Source organism: Pundamilia nyererei, unplaced genomic scaffold, assembly GCF_000239375.1.
Source record: "Pundamilia nyererei isolate P.nyererei 1_Seehausen unplaced genomic scaffold, PunNye1.0 scaffold00056, whole genome shotgun sequence".
Taxonomy (NCBI): domain Eukaryota; kingdom Metazoa; phylum Chordata; class Actinopteri; order Cichliformes; family Cichlidae; genus Pundamilia; species Pundamilia nyererei.
This window is the reverse complement of record NW_005187457.1, coordinates 120181-141161: the sequence shown is the minus strand read 5'-3', so window position 1 is coordinate 141161 and position 20981 is coordinate 120181. Positions and strand designations below refer to the sequence as shown.

The following is a 20981-nucleotide window of genomic DNA, read 5'->3' as shown; positions in this document are numbered from 1 at the left end:
GAAAACCATCTCTATGTCTTTGAGACTGCAACAAACCACAAAGGGACCCATTTTCCACAAATGGATACAACTTGGAACAGTAATTACTTTTAAAATTGAGCTTTTCCTTCCCACTTTTCCTTCTCAATGTCAAAAACATTTCAGTGATCTCCAAGATTTCAAGAGTCAAATATGGTGGTGGTAGTGTGATGGTCTGGAGCAACTTTCCTGCTTCTGGACCTGGATCACTTGTCCTAACTGATGGAATCATAAATGCTGCTCTCTACCAAACAGTCTTAAGGGAGAATGTCTGACCATCAGTTTATGTTCTGAAGCTCAAGAACATTTGGGTTATGCAGCAGAACAATCTGAAAACCATTAGCAAATATACTACTTGAATAGCTCAACTAAACAAGAACAAAATGAAGGTTTTGTCAAAATCTGGACTTAAATCTGATTGCATTTTGTTTTGCCATGACCTTAAAGAACATACACATAAGGTCAGGCCATTTATGCCTGAAAACCCTCCGATGTGACTGAATCGAAACAATTTTGCAAAGAGGGTTGGACCACATGTCCTCCACAGCGTTCTGAAACACTTATTGCCAGTTATCACAAGCGCTTGATTTTGGTTCTTGCTGCAAAGGGTGGCACAACCAGCTATTAGGTCCAGGGGGTAATTACCTTTTCACACAGGACCAGGTTTATTTGCATAGCTTTCTTAGACTAATACAATAAAACATCATTTTAAACTGATTTTTATATTCACTTGTGTTATGTTTGTGTAAATTTTTTTTTTTGATTATCTGAAACATGCAAGTGTGACAGATACGCAAAAAAATAAGTGATCAGGAAGCAGAAAAATAATTTTTAATTGTAGCCCTGTGTTACAGTCTTAAACCACCACAATGCATTTTTGTATAGCACTGTTTGCAGGTTTCCTCACCTACATCAGGCAGTGCTGATAAAGCTATCTCTAAATACAAATGTGAAGTGCTGTTTATACTTGCAGTAGGCTACTTGCCAGCTTTAAATGGGGGCTAGGCCCCGATATTGTGCGAATGCTTGTTCTGAGCTGTACTAACATACCTATACTCTGTATATTAACTCTACCGTAAACTTAAACTTTAACAATTTAAGTGAAATCTTTGACCACTTCCTTTTGTTTTCCAACAAAACTATAGTGCCTCTATTAAGAGGAGCACCTGCTGTTTCCCTTCGAGATATGTGAGGCAATATATAATAAGCCTGACCAAATATTTGGGCCCTCATTAGTGTGGAAACCAGTCTGCAGTGCTTTTCAAGACAGTTTCGAGGACTGGGGACATTTCTGAAAAGTCAAAACAAGAGCACGCAGTGTAAATGAGGGCACTCATGCTTTATTTTACAGACTACACCGGATAGCAACACTAGCCCCTCTTGCATTGTGGGTAAACGAGTTTCTTCAATTGCCTATCAGTAACCCAGTCTAGTGATTTGATCGTCCAAAGAAACTACACACCCCACCCGCGCCAACCCAGAGGTCCCGGATGTCTATCGCGCCGGAAGAGAAGACGGTCCTTTCCCAGCCATCTTGTGGCTTCACCTAGCGAAGTGCTCGCACCAAGCCTCGTAGAATCGGAGGAAAATCCTGCTGAAGGGGCGCCATCATGCCCGGACAAATGCAAGAAGGTTTTGGCTGTGCCATAACCAATCGGTTCGACCAGTTATTTGACGACGAGTCGGATCCGTTTGAGCTGCTGAAGCAAGCCGAAGTAAAGAAGAAGAAGGAGGCTTCTGCCCCTGGTGCCGCCAAGACTGCAGCCCAGGCTGCCAAGCAGCCTAAAAAGGAGTCTCAGAAAGAGAGAAAGACCCCCTTGACCGATAAGAAGGAGGAGACCCAGGCCGTCCCGCTCAAGAAAGATGGTAAAATATAATTTTCACGTTTCATGTCTCGCACAGTTAAAGCAGATGCTTAACATTGAGCTAACAGGCTAAGCTGCTTGATTACTAGCTAGCAATGGTTCACAAGCCACCCTCCCCGTGACATGCGGTCCACATGGCTGTTGTGTGCCCCTGCTGGCTGTCATTTACCCGAACAATGACATTTAAACAAACGTGTTCTGCAGTGGGATCCGTTGGGCTTAAAAAATTTGCTGCCCGACGTGTTTTGGCTTGCCCTCCCCCCTCCAGTGGGCCTTGTTGAGCGGGTAGAACCTGAAAGCCTGACTGGCCGGGGGTGTATCTCCGGGTTTATACGTTTATGCTTGCCACGATGGGCTTCCAGAGACCCCCACTTGTGGCTGAGCTGACCCAGAAAGCAGTTTTTAGGGAGCAGTTAATTATTTTAAAAATAAAAGAAAAATATCTTTCTGTATATTAATGGCAGGCGCTTTAAGGAGAAGGAAGTTTAGCACGTGCAATGATTGAAGTAACGTAATATGAGTACATGTGTACGCTCGTGGCGGATCGGCAGGTGGATTGGACCTCGGAGCCTGCACTGCTCTCGCGCGGATGAACCTCGTGGTTGTAGTGTGGGGCGTGTTAAAGCACAGGCTCTTAAACCGCCACTTCCCATTGGCGCATAATGCAGCCGCGATGCACGCGGTCGACGTACATTCACAGCGCTTGTATCTCCGGTTTCCATTTTCCCCCAGATATTTAATTGTCATATATAACATCATGTATAGTTAACAAGTCATTCAATATATTTTTGTTTTACAACTTGTTTGTCTTAAATTTTCCAGCGTCAGGATTTGACCTAGTTCCAGGAGGTTAGTTTGCCATTATCTTCACTTCAGGCTGCCAAGTAGGCTCATATCTGTTTGCAAGAGAGAAGATGAGACAGGTGCGCTGACTATGGTGCAACCAGCTGCTCCTGTGTAGTGGTGGATGTCTATTTTGGTAGCTGGTGAGTTAAGCAATGGGTGGGTGGTGTTGTGTCACACTGGGTCAGTGGCAGTTAGATGGGCCATACAGGGTTAAACACTGTGTAGGTGTTAATTCACATGGCTGGCCTGTGAAAGGAAGGAGTAACGAGTGATTAAGTTATCAGATGGCTTTCCAGGTTAGAAAACAAAAGTAGGTCAACTTCCTTTGCATGTTAATTGGAATTATTTGCTCCACTTAAACACAACAAACACATCTTCTTTGTCTTTTATCACACTCAGCATTTGGTCCCAATCTGTCACTTTCACTGCTAATGGTCATCTGATCCTCCTGTTGTGGTCAATCCTAGGTGCTGGAATGAGGAGGATGGGCCGGAAGCCGGAGGGTGAGGGGTCCAGACCCCAGGGCGGCCAGGGAGAAGGACGCCCCGCAACAGACAGACGGCCAGCGGACAGGCGGCCACCTCGCCGCTTCGAGAGGCCTGCTGGCGACTCTGGCGAGAAGCCTGAGGGTGGTGAATTTTCAGTGGAGAAGTGAGTTTATTTTCTGAGCAGACTAATTTCCAACAGGGTGTCTTCTGCTTTCACAAAATAGTTGTCATTATTGGGTGGGACTACAACTGTTTAGGCGTTTTTTACCATGATAAGAGACTGTAGTCTTGCCCAAACTGCGGCAGGCACATATATTTTATTGTCACAAAAATCTGTGTAGGAAACTGAAAAAAATAAAGTCATCTGCAAATCAACTTTGAAGTAGCTACTATCAGGATTTTTATGAACCTTTTAAAAAAAAAAAATCAGTTGTATGTGCAGTCCCACTCAGTTGTATGGAGTCTTACAGGGAGCTTTAGGTCATTGCTCAGCTGATTGATTCACTTTCATATTCTCAGTTTTTGTTTACAGCAGGCAGCAGGAAAAGGAAAAACAACAAAAAAAACCAAGCAAACAGAAAGCTTAGCACCAAGCAGTAGACACAGTTAGCTGTTCAGGACTCCCTCAGGAGTTTGTAGAAACCAAAACCGGAGATAAGAGTGTTATGTTGTAATGGTGAAAACTTGTTTTTACTGCCCCCAACTGGACAATAAAAATGTTTTCCCCATTGGCTAAGGACCTTGGCCAGACTGTGATTGTAACAGTTGTTCTGCATTAATTTCTTTAGGCCCGTCAGCGACAGGCCAATGAGGGGACGTGGTGGCGGTAGGGGAGGCCGCGGAGGCAGGGGTCGCGGCATGGGTCGCAGCGATGGCTTTGATTCCCGAGGAAAACGTGAATTTGATCGGCACAGCGGCAGTGACAAATCGTAAGTAATATTTTTTTAATTTTTTTTCCGCTTACAGTTCTTATATATCGGTTCATTGAAATACCCTTAATGCATCTGGTCTTAAGACCTTTGTGTGTGTTGTGATGCAGTGATCATGTTATGATCCTGGCTAATCCAGATGTTGTTTCAGTAGTTTGAAAGGAGAAGAGAAGCGTGGTGGAAGTGGATCTCACAACTGGGGCACTGTTAAGGATGAACTGAAGTAAGTTCTTACTTTAGGAACAGAAGAAACTTCTGTGATAGTTAAATAACACCTTTACGCTTTGATAGTGATAACTCTCTCGTCTGCAAGAGATTAAATGATCTATTAGTATGCCATTCTTAGGTGACACATGTGCTGTTCTGGGTAAAGCTTGCTAAAATTGATGCATGCAGAGCAATCCTCATTTTCATGGCTTTCCTGCCCCCTCCTTGCAGTGAGCTTGACCAATCAAACGTCACTGAAGAAAACCCTGAAGGAGAGGAGCATCCAGCTGCCGACTCTGAGAACAAGTAATTTTTTTCACCTTCACAACTTTTGATGTGCATTTTGTAGCCACACATGCACATCCATACTAAATCAGTTACACTGAAAGACGGTGTTATTAATTCTAACGCTTATCTGGGTGTGTTCATGTTGAAGGGAGAATGAGGTTGAAGAAGTGAAGGAAGAAGGCCCCAAGGAGATGACTCTGGATGAATGGAAGGCCATGCAGGACAAGGACCGCGCCAAGGTAGAATTCAACATCCGCAAGCCCAACGAGGGAGCTGATTGGAACAAAGGATTTGTGCTCCACAAGTCCAAGGCAGAAGTGAGTAAAAACAAAAGGTCTGCTCTCGGTTGGAGAAATTATTTGTTGCTACATTTTAACAGGTATCCAGTATTCAAGAATTATTCTTCCAATGTAGTATATTGACACTTCCAAAATAGGTGAGACAACAGCTTAGCCAGGAATTAGGGAAGATTATGGAAACTCCCATGTGTTGGAGGTTATGTTAAATATTCTTTCTCCGTGAGATGAAACTGACTTTAATAGTGTTGCACCGGTGCAAAAGGTTTTCATGGCTGCACTTCAAAGTCAGAATTTCAACATAGAACAGGAAGTAGTTGTACTTATCAGACAATGATGCAAGTTTTATTTTTGCAATATGCCTTTAAAAAAAAAAAGTGAATCGGAGTGTTGTGCAAAATTGTATTAGTCAGTATTTACTTTCTAAGGCAGTACTCCATCTTAGGATTTTCAGTCAATGTGCAGAACATGTCACTAAAACTGGGTTTGACATTATAGGTGTGAGTCATACATTTTTAACGGGAATCGACAGGATGTTTTTATATTAACTGTATTATCTTATTAAGAGATTTGAATTTGTTGGTGGAAGCACATTATTTTGATCAGTGTGTTAATGTTGGCTTGTGTCTTTGTACCTGTCCACTGCAGGATAAGAAGGGTGATCTGATTGAACCTGAGGTTGATGAGCAGAAGGTAAAATTTCTACAGTTGCATGTACTCTGAGTATATGAAATCCAGACATGCATGCTAGCAGAACATTTATGTTGCAGATATACCAAAACAATAAAACTTAATTTTTAACCCTTGTTTTTGTAATTTAGGGAGATGATGAGCACCATTGCAGGAAGCCAGCCAATGACATTACGTCACAGCTGGAGATCAACTTTGGAGACCTGGGTCGTCCAGGCCGTGGACGTGGTGGACCACGTGGTGGCCGTGGAGGTGGAGGTGGAGGTGGAGGTGGTCGTGGCCGCGGCGAAGCCACCAGGCCAATGCGTGGTGGAAGGTCTGACAAGGTATGGGGCATTAAGCACAGCTTAGTTGCTATTATATCAGCAACAACCAGGTTTATGCGCAGGAAGTTGGGATGCACAACACGAAATGTTTAAATTACCAGTGATTCTGATATTTGCTCTTTTTGTCATTTAGAACGTCCTTTTTTATAGAAGTGGTACAGCCCTTCATTTAAAGAACAGATTGCCCTCTGCTGTTAAATCATTTTACGACTGATGGCAGTCAATTTATTTCTGTATTATTGCAGTGGACCATTTCCATTAATCAGTCATCTTTTCTAACTTGTACTTGTTGTCCACCTTTTCTAACAGTCATCTACGTCTGTGCCAAATGTGGACGACCCAGAGGCCTTCCCAGCCCTGGCTTAAGCCATGGTTGCTAATCCTCAGGCCTACAGGAGCCTCCTGAGCACCTCCACTACGAGGCTTGCATGTTCCTGGATCCTTCAGCAGAGTGAACCAATGGAGAAGACTGTCATTTACTATGACACTCAATGTGAGGACTGAGTTTTACCCAATAAAAACAAAACGAAGATGGAAAAAAAAAAACAGAAATTAACAAAAAAAACAAAAAAATAAAAGGACTTCTTGCTACTCTGGAGCAACTTATTGGTAGAGGTTTTGTACTTGGAAACAAAGTAGCAGGGATGTTTTCATACAGTATTTTTTTCAGAGGTTATGCATTGTCCATTGATAAATTTTTGTAATTGCTGCTTGAAAATATGCATTTTGAAAGAGTATCTTTAGTGTGGTGTGTGCCATTGCTTTCTCGCTTTAAACTAGGCACTGTGGAGCTCCAACCCAAGCTCATAAGCTCTGACACACCAGGTATTTCAGATGACGTTACAGCTTCAGTCATTGAGATTTATGGATTTTTTTTTTCTTTAGCACTGGGATATTGTTTTATATTTTGTACAGGAGGTCTATTCTTGTATGATCTTCAGCCTGTAAATCGTAACTATTTTCATAGATTCTTTCAGAGACTGTATTTCACATGGTGCAAATAGGATGCACCTTGATCTTTGGTCAAAAGGTGCTACCTATCTTTGAATGCATTGATGAAATGGCGCCTAAATCTGAATTCAAGGTTCTTTTTGTACTGAAGATGTTTTGAAGGAGTAACATTAGGTCATTTTGGAGGAGCACGCTGGTGATGACTCTTAAATTTGCGCTGATCCTGAAACTTTGGTCAGGTGAATTTATTAGCAGCTCAAAGATATTTCACATTTTCTCGTTACTTGTTATTTGGAGTGCAATCCTCGGTCTAATGCATCTTCCTCCTTGCCCATTTCATCTTTGATCACTGGCCATGTGCGAGTCAATTAATGCCTTTCTTTTTACTTTAGAGCGATAAGGGGAGGAAGTGTTTTTACACAGTTGAGATTTGACCCTCTCCAACTGTTTACACACTCCACTCTGGTATCCTTTTACAGATGTAAACTCAGCCCAGCTTCAGTTTGTTTCTGCAGTCTGTTCTGTGCTGATATTTTCCTCCACTGTTGACTTGCCCTGTAGCTTCCACAGTGGCACCACTGCATAATTGCTCTGAAAGAAATACAGTTGTCCATTGTGTGGAACAACAGAAGTTCTCTACAAATGTGTGAATTCTAGCCCTGCTATTGGAGACCTCTGTCGGTAAATAAAGGTGGTCGATAAATTTTTTTGCATTGTCATTTCTTTTTTTTTCTTTTTTTTTTGTCCTGCCTGCACAAAGGCACTATTATTTTACGCTTTTGCTGTACATTTTTTTTAAAATTCCCTTTTGACCGCATCACTTTTTAAATGTATGCTACCACTGTGTTCAATTAGGGGGACCTGTTATGATATCTAGCTGTTTTTTCACCTTGCCCTACTAGGCTAGTGTTGCATTATTACTCTAGTCATTTGACTTGCGATGGACCTTAGTGTAGCCTCTCAGTTTTCTGAAACAACCTGCTTTCTTCACTCCTTTAGGCCAGTTTTGTCCTGAAGGTTGGCTTTTGCAAACAAAAGATGTGAACAAATTGGCTGCCTGTGCACAAACCCAGCGTGGTGTCTGGGATAATCATTTGATGCTAATTTGCTGAGATGAAGCCAGAAGTCCTTATAGTCTGAAACCAAACATGTAGATCAGATTGCATCCTGTATTTTTGGCTCTGGAGTTACTATTTACATACAGAAACATTTTTTAAAACCCTGACCATGTTTGAAATGAGTTTGTAGAGAGATACTTTAATTGTCCCTGAAGGGGAATTGTTGCTACTGCTTTTAAAGAATGCAGTTTGTTGGGGAAAGACAGCTTTTGTGTTTTTGCTGCAAGTGCAATACTCAGATATTTGTTAATGATGAGCAGACTTTCAGCTTTAATTTGAGGAATTTAACAAAAGTATTAAATTAACTGTTTTAATAAATAATAGGCCCTTTTTTCAGAGGCTCAAAATTAGACTGCTTTAAATCTAAATATATACATATATATATAAAACACTCCTCCCTTTAGAGATTCTGCCAGCAGCTTCAGTTACTGCTTATGTGGGTTCTTCTGCATTTAGTTTTGCATTTAGTAAGTGGAAGGCATACTCTACAATAGAATAGAAAAGCCCTTTACTGTCATTGTCCATGTACAACAAAATTGTGAGTGCTCAACACCAGCTGTGCAGGTTTAAAATACATATAGTAAGACAGCAAGAATAAATAACAGGAAAAATGTATACAAAATAAGAGGTAGGCTCCATTAGAACAGGTTGCAAAGTGCTTGGTTTAAGATGGGGTTCAATTCAGTTTCTTTTATATAGCAGCAAAGAACACGGAAAACCCCAGCACTCATATAACCCACCTTATAAGCAAGCACGTTGGTGACAGTGAGAAAGAAAAACTGTTTTAAAAGGAAGAAACCAAACAGAACTAGGCTCAGGAAAGGGCAGCCAACTGCTGTGACAGCTTGGGGTCTGGACGAAAACAGGACCAAGACACACTATGGAAAAGAGTCAGAGATGAATAATAAGCAGTGATTAAATGCAGAGAAGTGTATAAAGAACATCACCTGACGGAAGAAAAAACCCCTCAGTGCATCATGAGACTAGATTACTGACTCAATGATTACTGATTACTTTATTTACCATGAGAAACTCGTGGCTTCTTTTTATTTTGACAGATTGATTTGGCTGAATCTGAGCAGAGATTTCAACCTTATACGCTTCATTTGACCTTGACCTTCATTATTCAACCTTATTAGCTTTTAGAAGCCAAATATTGCTCCCATCATATGGGTAAAGATAGTAAAATATACCATTTCTGTATCTAATGCTTCAAGGTCCTAGATCAACGTTTAGGGTCACATGAATTAGGAAAAAGCTTTTAGTTTCCAGGAATATACTAAATTAGTCTTTATTTGAATTCTTTGAAACATTTTTTTTCAATCTAACATTGTATGACTTCCTAATGACATAAAAAGATTAATATACTAAACTAGACTTTGATATTAACAATGCTGACGTCAGCACAAATGATGAGAGAACAGATAATGTCATCATACTGTGATGAATATATGATTAAACATCAGAGAAGTGCTCTCTGTGTGTTCCTGTTACTAAACTAGGTTTGCTTTGTACGACTCTGGCACCACAATTATAATCTTTGGAGTCAGTGGACCATACGACATCCAGGAGAGAAAAAAAAACATACAAAGTCTGAATGATGAACTCATTTATTGGTATTGACATCGAAGTAAATTAAGTATATATTTATGAGCTACGCCGATTCCCATATAAAGACAGTCATAGTCAAAGGGTGCAAAATCATCAAAGAGGTCACTCAAAACACAAGATTGTTTTGAAAAACATAAAAGAATAGCACTGTACATTCATCAAATTTTACTTTTTTTTTCTTCTTTTTTTTCCTTTGCTATGCCAGCCCTGGAACAACAGAAAATATAAATGAATATATGAAATATATCCACATCCAAATATATTCGTTTTGATTTTCTTTCACCCTCTCATGAAGTTCATGTTTGTGGCTTTAAAGACTTTATTGCTGATGGCATCTGTCACTTTTACATCTTTGCAAATTGTATCTGATTCAGCTTTACTTTGTGGTCAGTGGTAATTGTCATTTAAATTAAGATAGAACTGATAAATGTGGATGTTACAAGTATCCCTTTTTTGTTTCTGCCATGTTTGATAGAAATGCATCACATACTTTTTATATTAATCAGATACATATTCTTGCTATTACTTGCCTTTTCTTAATGAGCCAGTAGTGTTCTACTGGATGTAGATCTGGGGACTGGGGAGGCCACTAAATTTATCACGTTAATTAAACAATTAAAGGTAACTTCTGCTTTGTGACATGCTGAATTTAGCAGTAAAAGTAGAAAATTGTGACCAGAAAGAGATGCACACCATAAAGTCCTGAGATGATTGCAGGGTCCAAAGCCACTGCACAACTGTTGTCAGGTGTTTGACTCAAAGCAAGCTGGGAACATGAATCCTACAACTGTTGCCTCAGCAGATGTGAATAATCGTCAGGGCAGACTGTGTTTACCAGTGTTGGTGAGCCTGTGCTGGCTGCAGTTTCAGATTTCTGTTTTCAGCTAACAGAATTGATTCCTGATGCAGAAGTCCGACATGTCTAAGATGGTTTTCAGCTCAGTGCAGCTGGAAAGAGGGCTTATCAGAGATAAGCTAAAGCTTTTCCCACGATTTTTTGGTATTAGAGTAAACTGAAAACCTGAAACAGAGAATCGTGTTTGGTCTCAAAGATCATACTTTTCCTCATTCTGAAACTCCTGAATGTTTATCTGCAGGAGTGCATGCTGTACCAAGTTGACTGGCTGTTTCCATAACTGCACAAACAAGCAGATATACAGATATTCTAATGAAGTGTTTGTTGAGTGTAGTAATCATATTCTATAAACATCAGCATGTTTTTACTGGCTTTGTGTTGTCAGGCTAATATTAGCTATTGTCTCTCAACACTGCTGGGCTGTTGAATTTGTCTCAAGTTAAAAAGTTGCAGTTAGTTCCAAATGGTCCAGTTTAACCTCCTCCTTTTGTAGATGAGCTAAGACTGAGGTAGGATAAATGCATATGCACGGGATAGTCAAGGCTATAACAGAGTATGCATTTGGGATGATCTTTTACAAAGGAGAGGACATGTCTACATGTCATAGCAGGAAAAGCACAAACAGAAAAGCAGATTATGTCTGAAATCTATTTTTGCATCAGGAACCAAGTTATCTCTCTGCTTCTCCTTCTATGAAATGTCTGATTGGGCCTCTGGAAATTTCTTCAGCCAGATCAGAAATGACAACATCTCTTGCAAACCTGTCCTGTTAATTGTAGTCAAGCGATTAGTGTGTCCATTGCCGTTTTGAAGAGAAAACAATTGTAATGCATGACATGAAAAGAATACCCTTTAGGTTTAAAATTGTTACTGCATAACTGAAGCTCAGACTTAAGCAAAAGTTCTCTGATTTCAGTGAGCATGGAGGTAGTTCATGCAGTTCTTTGTTTCTGGGCTGTTGGCTTATCAGCATTCTTCCTCTAAAAGCAGGTTTCATTTGCTTTCAGTTTTACTAAGCGTTTTGAAAGAAGTCACTGCAGTCAATTTTCACTGCATCCAGAGTCAGCTTCCCTCCAAACACCAGCGGCTCTATGAAGATGTTGTGATTGGAGATGAAAGGCATGTCCAGAAACTCTCCACATTTCTCCTCATCATCTTCCTCGTCCAAATTTCCAGGCTCGTGTGATGAAATATAATCAACAGTTGTGTCCAGAGACGTGTGCGTGTGATCGGAGCTGTCTGAGTCGTGGGACAAACTCTTAATGTACGTGGTTGGAATGACCGACTCCGGCTCAGTCTCAGAGCTCAGCCTGGTTGAAGGAGACATACGCAAGATTGGTTTTCTAGATTCACTGTTCTGCTTGGGTAGCTCCTCCACATTCACCAGGATGAGCTTTTCTTCCTCCCTGGGTTCACTGGAGCTGCATGGTGGCAGGTTCATGTTGCCCTGTTTGGAACAGAGACACGAGCTCAAATGACGAACAATAAGAGATGCAGTCCAACCTGAATTCTTCTTAACTTTTATACGTTTACCTTGTCTTGGGTATACTCTTTGGCCCACTTGCTGTTTGCAGGATCTGGCACAACATCTAGCATGAAACACTGAAAAAGCTCCCAAGACCTGAGGGAGAAGGAGAAAACTTTTTATAGCAACAAAATAATAAGGTGTAACTGCGTTATAGAGTTTATGTTGCACATGTACCTTTGCTTTATGGTTGAGTTCTGGTACAAACACACAAGAAACACCACAACCACGGAGCTGATAATACACACCGGTAGGAGGAACGCTTGGGTGTCATCTGCAACAGTGGCAACAAAATAAAAAGATGTAAGATCACGGAATACACCTTTATTTCCTCTGTTACAGCGTGTCTAGGACGCTTAACTCTTTGCAGGTTCTTGCAACAGGACAGCAAATCTACAACAGAATGGCTGAAAAGTAAAAGCATTAGGTATTTCAAAGGCCCACAGTCCAGTTCTCCACCCAACTGATGCGGTGGAAGTACTTCAAGAAAGCTAAGTATAAATAAATGCCAAGTTTCAATGAACTGAAGCAACTTTAAAAAGAAGAGTCATACAGAAAATAGGTTTACTGCTGCTTATAATAGTTATGAGACACTAAGTCATTGTTTGGACTTATTTTCTCACAGGACTGCATAGAAGGCTGTGACTAATTTATTTTCCTCATTACTGTATATGTACATTTAAAAAAAAATTATACATCAGTATCAGGGACTATTTTAACGAAGATCACTTGGATTGAAAACCAAAAAGCAAACAGTCTGAGTATAGTATAGTATAGTATAGTATAGTATAGTATATACTAGTATATACTAGTATAGTAGTGTGTTTTTAAACGGTTTCACTTAAAACAAAGCTTTAATGTGAAACTTTACAATTACTTGTATATAATAAATTTAGTGATAATAAGTTATTTAATATTTTATTTTTTATTTATTTAATATTAACACAGTACTACAGATGTGACAATTGACATGAACTTCTTATAGACCTGTTAAATTCAAGGCAACACTCAACAACCAGGTAGCTTAGCTTAGCTTAGCTTAGCAAAATGATTGCATTGGAAATAGCTTGCATGGCATGCAGACTTCCTATTTTACCGTCACTAGTGCAGTTTCAGATTTACTCTACAAACCCAAGAGTGGGATTGAACTCCTCCCTGAAAGAAACTAAGTGTAAAAAAGAGGCTGCTTACGTGCAATGAAGAACTTGATCTTTTGACCTGCAGGACCATCTCCTGCAGCTGTTGAAGCACTCATCCACAGTCTGTACTCTGCTGGAGGCAGGTCTTTAATTATATACGTCCTCTCTGATGCTGGCGTAGAGTCTGAAAATGTATAAACACATACAGCAGAGGCAGAACATTTTGTCAGTGTGCATAGTTTCTGTTAAATATGTTTCAGTCACTGACTGTATATAGAAGAGCTCGGTCATTTGAGAGGGACTCAGCATAAAGTTGCTTTTCCTCCACACTGAAACGATCCAGCTGGGGTGGTTTGGGAGTCTGGCTAAGGTGCCTCACAGGTGTGAGGTTTTGGGGCTTCCCAGCTTGTAGGAGGCCCTGATGTAGACCCAGGAGAGATTATATATTTTAGTTGGCTTGAGAACAGCTTGGCATCCCTCTTCAGAAGAGCTGGAGGAGGCGGCCGGGGTGAGGTTGGTCTGGTTGTCTATGCTTACACTGACCCGTTTAAGTAGCACAAACTGGGTAAATGTTACACTTTAAGGTGTGGCTGTCTTGTGATTCATAAGTCACAACTCTATAGATGCACATGCAATCTGTGGTTTCTTTGTGAGGCCCACCCTTCACTCATTGTGTCCGGTTTCCAAACGGCATGCTGGCAACAGAAGAAATGCTGAACTTCACAAACTAATGGCTGATGAATCCTCTGTATGATCTGTATGCTTTTTAAATCATCTGTTCTCTTATGTTTCATTTGGTTACATCGCTTCACAAGAAAAATGCTTTAATGCCTGGAACCATATTGAAATAACAAGCTTTTGAATAAAATATTAATGTGGTCCCTTCGATTTAGCATTCTCATTTTCTTCACCTTGGCTTTTTCTGAAAATGTCAGTAAAATAAAACAACTGCAGTTTAACTCTTCCTTACAGATTTTAGCGTTCCCCATGGTCTCCAAATAGATAGTATACTTGGTAATGCAACCCCTGCGCTGACTCCTGTCAAGCTCACTCCAGGTAATGTTCACGTTGTTTCTTCCCTCAACCTTCTCTTGGACACGTGGGGCGGCTTCTGGAGCTGCAAACCACAAGCACAACCCAAAACACTGCTTAATATGATGACCATTAACAAAATATTTAATATTTAATAAGGAATATTGACTGTTTTGTATGTCTTACCTGACTCCAAAGTGGCAACACCTTTAAATGTCCAACTAATGGAACTCTCATTATAGAGCACATACACCGCTCCGTCATAGCACTCATATGGCTGGACATCTGCAGAAAGGAGGACAGAAGCACTTTAAGAGAAAAAAGAAATGTGCAAAATGTGTGTTTTAAAAAAGTGACAGATCACTCATTAGAGGCTTTGCTTTTCTCCTGCTTCATTTTTCACTTCCTACCTGAAATGACAGCGTGGTTTTCGTTCTCGCCCAGCCTGACCCATCTGAGCTCCTCCAACTTGTTGCCATCTGGGTACCACTCCACTACATATGTGGTCGGTGGTGGTGCAGTTTCAGGTTTTGTCCAGGAGATGGTGATATTGGAGTTGTTGGCTGTTACTTGTAAGTTGTTAGGGGATTTGGCTGAAGCGAAAACAAGGCAATCATGTAGTCACGTAATTCACAAATGCATAGACCAGTGTTACTAATACATTTGTAACATTTTAATGAGAAGACTTAAAATTAAAAGAAAGGGAACCAGACTGTGGATTTTTGTAATTCTCCTGACAAAGAAACAAGGCAGAATTACCATCTGGGAAAAGTTTTTCACTAGGCAGTTAGGAATTGTTTTAGTTTTTGCAACAAATAGACGTGTAAGGTAAACTGCAACCTGAATTATTACATAAATAACTGCCCCTGTTTTGTGGAGGGCCTCAACATGTTTGTGTACGCTGATAATGCACAACATTAAAACCCCCTGGCCTGATACGAGCAGATCGAGCATGCCATCAACACAGATCTGACCCAGAAAACATGCACGCAGGAACACTAAAACTGTGATATATCTAATCTATAGGGTGACATTAACATACACTGTGTCATATCTTCCCTATGCGAAACTGAAAATTAATTCCTGGGAAAAAGGAACTAATGGCGTGAGAGTCACCTTCTACGCCCTTCCCCCAAGTCACAAGTTGTCTTTGGTGTAGCTGGATTTAATTTTCTTGTGGTCCCACCCACCAAATTACACCTTTTCTTTACTGTCTTAAAGAGCCGCTAAGTTAAAGCCAGACTTTAGAGAAGTCTCTGTGTCCATGCTGAGTTTTGAAAACTAAAGGCAACGAAAATTTGGGACTTTGTTTTATTGTGTGAGACAAGGGACGAGGGATAAAAATGCTTTCCAGCCACAGGCACCTGGACACTCTAGGGTTACTGCTTGGGCCGGACTTGTTGCATGGGTGCTCAGTAAGATTGGGATCTGGAGAGTTTGAATGCTAGGTCAACATTACAGACTCTTTATTGCATTCCTCCAGCTGTTCGTGAGCAGCTTTTTCAGTGGCGAGGTGAGGACACTGTGGCCTGAATGCACTGTAACGAGACCATCAGTGCCATTCACTCAAACTGCAGGGGGATTTTGCTGTAGTCGAATTTGGTCTAATTTCAGACCAGATCTGTCCTTGAAGAGCATATTCCAAATATGTTTTTGGTGAACCAGATAACTACAAACAAAGACATATCAGTGTTTCAGCACAGAAGCTCTAGTTGCAGACCAGACGATGGAAAAAGAGATGCTGAATCATATGTCAAATGTCTTTGTTTTTTTTACCTTCAGTACGCCGGGTTGTTACTCTGGCAGGAGGGGACAGCCCTTTGGAGTTGCGAGCCCTCACTGTCACATCACAGCTGGCACAAAGTTCAACTAGACAACTCCTTTCATTGGCACTGACGTTGGTGATGACACTAAAGCTAGAAATGCTGAGTTCATATCCTAGAATCTTCCCTCTAGAGACGGAAACGTTCATCTCCTGAAATCAAAGAAATAAAAAAGCATCACATCAGTTTTTTTGATGACTGGAGGATGCAGACCAGACAAAGGAAATGATTACACAAGCCTGGGATTTAGATGGCGCTCAAAATCAACATCACAGCAAGATGAGTATGTAAGACACATCATTTCTGTTCAGCTCCTCTCTTTCTTGTAAACTGAAACTGTGGTATCTGCTGACAGGTTTCACTTGTCTCTCAGTGTCTTTATGTGACATTGAAAGTTTCGAGGTGTGTGTGTGTGTGTGTGTGTGTGTGTGTGTGTGTGTGTGTGTGTGTGTGTGTGTGTGTGTGTGTGCGTGCGTGTGTATGTGTGTATGGTCCAGAGTGGTGATTGTGTGAGTGTGAATGTCACACCTCAGAGGTGGTCAGTTGTTGACATTTAGTCTGCAGAATAAAGTAGTAGTAGTAAAGCACAAAGATCAGAAAGTGTTACTATGGTTACAATGTCACATGCCCACACAGACACACAGAACGGGGAGAGGGGAATACATGTAGACCTCAAACCCTCAGACTCAAGCACACACAGCAACGCTATGTGCTGTGTGTCAAGTGCAGTGCAATTTCATGTAATTCAGCTCTGCAGCAAACATGTTAAGGATAATAAACAGTGAAAACTGTATAAGTTTTCTAATAAGACTTACCTTCCAGTAAACTTTCATGTGTTTAAAATCAGATGCAAGCCACACATCCAGCTCTTTGGCAGGGGCTAAAAAAACAAAACAAACTGCAGTAAGTCACCAGGACATATTAACTCAATTCATGCAAGAGAAGCTAGTGAACTGGGTGGGTTTTCATTTCAGTAAATGAGCGCATCTGCATCAACGGTATGATGGTTCCTTATCAGTGATGAAATGCTTTGAAATATTTTAAAAAGTGACAGACATCCATTGTGCAGCTCTGTTAAACTTTCCATCTTAACTCTGACAGTAATGAGTAGCAATTCCAAGAAACCCCGTGTTATTTGAATCAAAGTCCTTATCTAATTAAAAAAAGAAAATAATGCACAAACAGTGTGGTTAAAAGGTCTGTTGGTGCAAACCGTGGTTATTCATTATTAAAATTAATTCTATGAGGCTTTATTCACAAACTCTGTGATGCTTTTGGAAAGTTCTGTCTAAACCAAACTTGCTAAAGTCTTACACAGGGGAGGGTGGTTTCCTCTACAGTAACTCTGGCAGCAGTGTGTGACCGTACATGAGATGTTGTAACCCAGTGAGGAAGAAAAGGTCACTTCACCCTGTCATTTGTGTACAAATGTAGGAAGATGTGGTAAAATAAATGTAAATGAGGTTAGAGGGAGTGCTTTGTACATTGCCTCCTAGAAGACGCATGTATGCTAGCGTCAACCCTCTTCCAAAGTGCACTGCCAGTTATTACTTTCTTTCACTTCCAGTAATTTCTCAAAAGAAGGAAAATTTAAGTATTAATGAGAACACACAGCAGTCACATGGTCACAATGGTTCCCTGTTGATGAGTTCAAGTGCTGTTGTAAAATGAGATTTCAGGGTTGGCCGCTTGCTACTTTTTAAATGCCAGTTTCAGTTGTTTCTATTCAGAGTGTTTATATTTTCAAATACAGATACCAACCACAAAAAAGGATATCACAGCACTGCCTAGTGCAAAAATGAAAACACCCAACATATTGGGTCATGTTTCTCTCTAAGCTGATTTTCATTGTGCCTTTGACGTCATGATATTAATCATCTGTGGTCATTTAATGTTTGTAGTTAAAATAGCCTTCTTCAGAGCTCCAGAGAGCACGTTGCTGTCCAGAAAAATGAGGAAGAAAGACAAACTGCAATTAACGTGTTTGATGCACACACGCTCGAAGAAGGCGCGCAAGACACTCTTCACAAACGTTGCTTCACCTTTCTGTCAAACTGACGTTCATGGAAAATGATGATCTGTCACTGCTGTACATTCATAGTTTTACATATATGTACAGAGGCCTGCATATCTTCACACCATCAGTATTAAAAAAATGCAGCGATACTTCCCATAAAGCATCATGGTCTTCTTCACAGCCTCACCTTTCTTCCCTGTGCCTCACTATTGAACTTGTTTATAATTACACTCAATAAATATTTCCTGAAGATATTTATTAAATTAGCAATTTAAGAAAACATGCATACATCGTATTGGAAGTAGCTGCTTTTGTTCTCAGCACAGTAAGACCCATTTCAGTGGCTCAGCCAGTGGTGAGCAGATAAGTGCCTCAGAAACCGAGAGGAAGCACAATTGTATTATCTGATGGTCTGCACAGATAAAGCGCCACAGATATACTGTATCTGTACCTTATTATCCGTCTCTAGACAGAATGTGTAGTGTCAGGAAGTGCTTCATAATACGCAAAGGCAGACCTTAAAACAGCCTTCCGGAGCTGCAGGTTAACACATGAGTACTTACGTTCCTCTTGAGTCCATGCGTAAATGTTTGTGCTCCACTCACTCCACAGGCCGGTGCTGAATTTAGATCTGGCTCTGAAATGGTACAACCTGTAGGGCTCCAGAGAAGAGATGGACCAGTGGGAGGAATTCATCTGCACAACCTGTAAGTTAATAATAAATACATATTTTTCAGTTATATAACCTCAGATTGCCATATAGATAGGAGTTTTGCATGTGGAAGTGATCCGTGAATTAACCCATTGTAAGAACACCTGAGAGAAGATAAAAGGACAAATTCCAGCTTGTTTTTACGACTTGAGCATCATTGTCAATTCACTTATACTCATATCAGTCCTGCTACTCATATATGCCTCTCGATCTGAATCAGTAACAGACCTATTTGGTCTAACTGTATATCTTCAAAGGTTCATGTGATATCTCTGACTTCTACTTTTCTCACTGAAAGTCCCTAAATTCTCAAACTCTGAAGAGTTAAAATGTCTTACTGAGTCCTGATAAGTTGTCCATGTCTGCTTTTCTGCCCTGTACTGGATCTCCAAGTGCTGAGTCCTCACAGGCTGCTCCACTTTCATGATGCACTTCCGGGAGAAGCACTCTGGCTTGCCGAGAACGGGAGTCGACGGCATCACTGTTCGGATCAACGCAAAATGGTCACATAAATGACAAAAACAAACATTTTGTACAGCACTAAAACAAAACAGGTTCCTAATATTTGCCATATATGTATTGTCTTGATGCATGCTCCATCCAGCGTGTAAGGAAATCCATCTGGATGTTGCGTTTTCAGTGGGAAAGGTGTTTCATCCCTCATCTGTTAAATGAGTGACGAAACGTTTCCCGAGCTAAAAACGTAACATCGGTGTGAGCAGAATCATCTTTCTGGGATTCCTCTGGATTATTATTGGCAGGATTTGGAAAAGAGCATGGGTGATCATCAGTAACCATAAACTTCAAGATTGAAGTATAGAACAGTTTCCACTGCAGAGTTGGCGTGAAATTCTACCCACAGCATCATTACGTTGTCATACCCTTCAGTCAACCTGAAAATCTTTTCTTGCTTTTTTTTTTTCTTTTTTTTCCCACAAGTTTCATCTCTGGAGTCATTGGTCTCCAGTTGATGGTAACTTATATGAGTCTTACCAATTTTACTGAGTGTGTAGTTAATGATGGACGAGTTTGCAGAACCCAGTGGGTTTTCAGTTTGAACCCACACTGAGATGAGCTCGACTGATCTGGAGACAGTGAAATTCACCGACAGCAACTCGGTTCCCTTATCGGAGACTTTGTATGACGTTGATCCATCCGAGTGACTTCCAGAGACCCCCTTCACCCTGAAAGTTTCAGTTGACAGAATAAACTGTTATTGATGTGTTTTAAAGGCAAAACTGACAAGCAGAATATTTGTTTTTATAGCAATATGGTGGTGACTCACCAAAGCGCTGAACTGTTTCGAAGATTAGTGTCCCGTCCTCTGTTCCAAATGCAGACCACAACTCCACTTTCATTCTTTACGATTTTGTAGATGCATGAAATGTTTTTAGGGCGATCTGGTAGGTCTGGAGATCAAAGAAGACAGAGAAAATACTCAACTGAGTACTGAGCGGAGAGCTAAAGCATAAACAATACTAAAAGTAGTAATTTGTCTTTTTATGTCAAGCTGCATGTGTCAGAAACAGCAACAACAACCAAAAATAGTTTATTTTCACACTTGAGTTAGCAAATCCTATATAGACTAAATAAGCAACTTATCATAGCTAACTTTGACACTTAGCTGTGCTCACTCCTTAACATGCAACCAGAGTGTACATTATGTAAAGACAAAAAAGCAGAACCAAATGACCCTTTGACAGCTTTTGTAACTTAGAAGTGCTAAACATACCCTAAAATAAAAAGTTCTCAAGCTGAAAGACAAGTCCTGCCCTGCAGAGCATCGCTCAGGACTTTTCAGTCTATTCAACATCAATCTGTTGGCTTTTTCTAATTAGAAATAGAGAGCCTAAAATCCATGAACCTGGGCTAAAAGTCTCAGTAGAGGGGACTTTCATGCTCACTGAATACTCACATCCAGCTGAGATGTCAAGTCCACAGGGGTCCAGATCTTTACGGTTCTCACAGTGACAGCTGTATGTTCTGTTCTCTGTTATGTTCACCACCTTAAAATGTATGGTTGTAGAATTCAGTGCTTTGTGTTTCTGCTTTGTGGGACCTTGGCCACTGTACATGGAACCCGTACACATCAGGTTAAAGATGCAGAACACCTCAAAACTGGAGCCTAGCTGCACTACAGAGTCAGTACTCGACCTGATGACGCAGGATTTGTCACCTAAAACAGAAAGAACAGCTTACAGACTGTAATAACATGATCATATATATATGTATATATATATGTAT

General features: G+C 40.6%; 2 protein-coding genes across 4 annotated transcripts in view; one reads left to right on the top strand and one right to left on the bottom strand.

The window, feature by feature from the left end:
- The first annotated feature begins 1488 nt into the window (after positions 1 to 1488).
- On the top strand, positions 1489 to 7611 carry serbp1a (SERPINE1 mRNA binding protein 1a). 2 transcript variants are annotated; one of them, XM_005733958.2, is made up of 9 exons: positions 1489 to 1884; positions 3197 to 3380; positions 4006 to 4146; positions 4301 to 4369; positions 4585 to 4659; positions 4790 to 4958; positions 5586 to 5630; positions 5759 to 5953; positions 6263 to 7611. In XM_005733958.2, exons 1-9 carry the CDS (start codon positions 1629 to 1631, stop codon positions 6317 to 6319), a joined length of 1191 nt encoding a protein of 396 aa, XP_005734015.1. In that variant the 5' UTR covers positions 1489 to 1628; the 3' UTR covers positions 6320 to 7611. The 2 variants fall into 2 exon arrangements, with proteins under 2 accessions (XP_005734015.1, XP_005734014.1); XM_005733957.2 differs by having other exon boundaries at positions 4298 to 4369.
- Positions 7612 to 9840: 2229 nt separating this feature from the next.
- il12rb2 (interleukin 12 receptor, beta 2a) overlaps positions 9841 to 20981 on the bottom strand; it is a 12471-nt gene continuing 1330 nt past the window's right edge. For both annotated transcript variants that reach the window (XM_013911081.1, XM_005733956.2), the window contains exons 3-16: positions 20653 to 20913; positions 20023 to 20146; positions 19731 to 19921; positions 19076 to 19218; positions 18589 to 18730; positions 16824 to 16888; positions 15962 to 16160; positions 14596 to 14778; positions 14372 to 14470; positions 14124 to 14270; positions 13206 to 13337; positions 12192 to 12288; positions 12023 to 12110; positions 9841 to 11936 (exon numbers count right to left, since the gene is read on the bottom strand). In XM_013911081.1, the coding sequence (XP_013766535.1) occupies positions 11502 to 11936; positions 12023 to 12110; positions 12192 to 12288; positions 13206 to 13337; positions 14124 to 14270; positions 14372 to 14470; positions 14596 to 14778; positions 15962 to 16160; positions 16824 to 16888; positions 18589 to 18730; positions 19076 to 19218; positions 19731 to 19921; positions 20023 to 20146; positions 20653 to 20913 (2306 nt within the window). In that variant the 3' untranslated portion in view covers positions 9841 to 11501. The remainder of the gene's footprint in view (positions 11937 to 12022; positions 12111 to 12191; positions 12289 to 13205; positions 13338 to 14123; positions 14271 to 14371; positions 14471 to 14595; positions 14779 to 15961; positions 16161 to 16823; positions 16889 to 18588; positions 18731 to 19075; positions 19219 to 19730; positions 19922 to 20022; positions 20147 to 20652; positions 20914 to 20981) is intronic.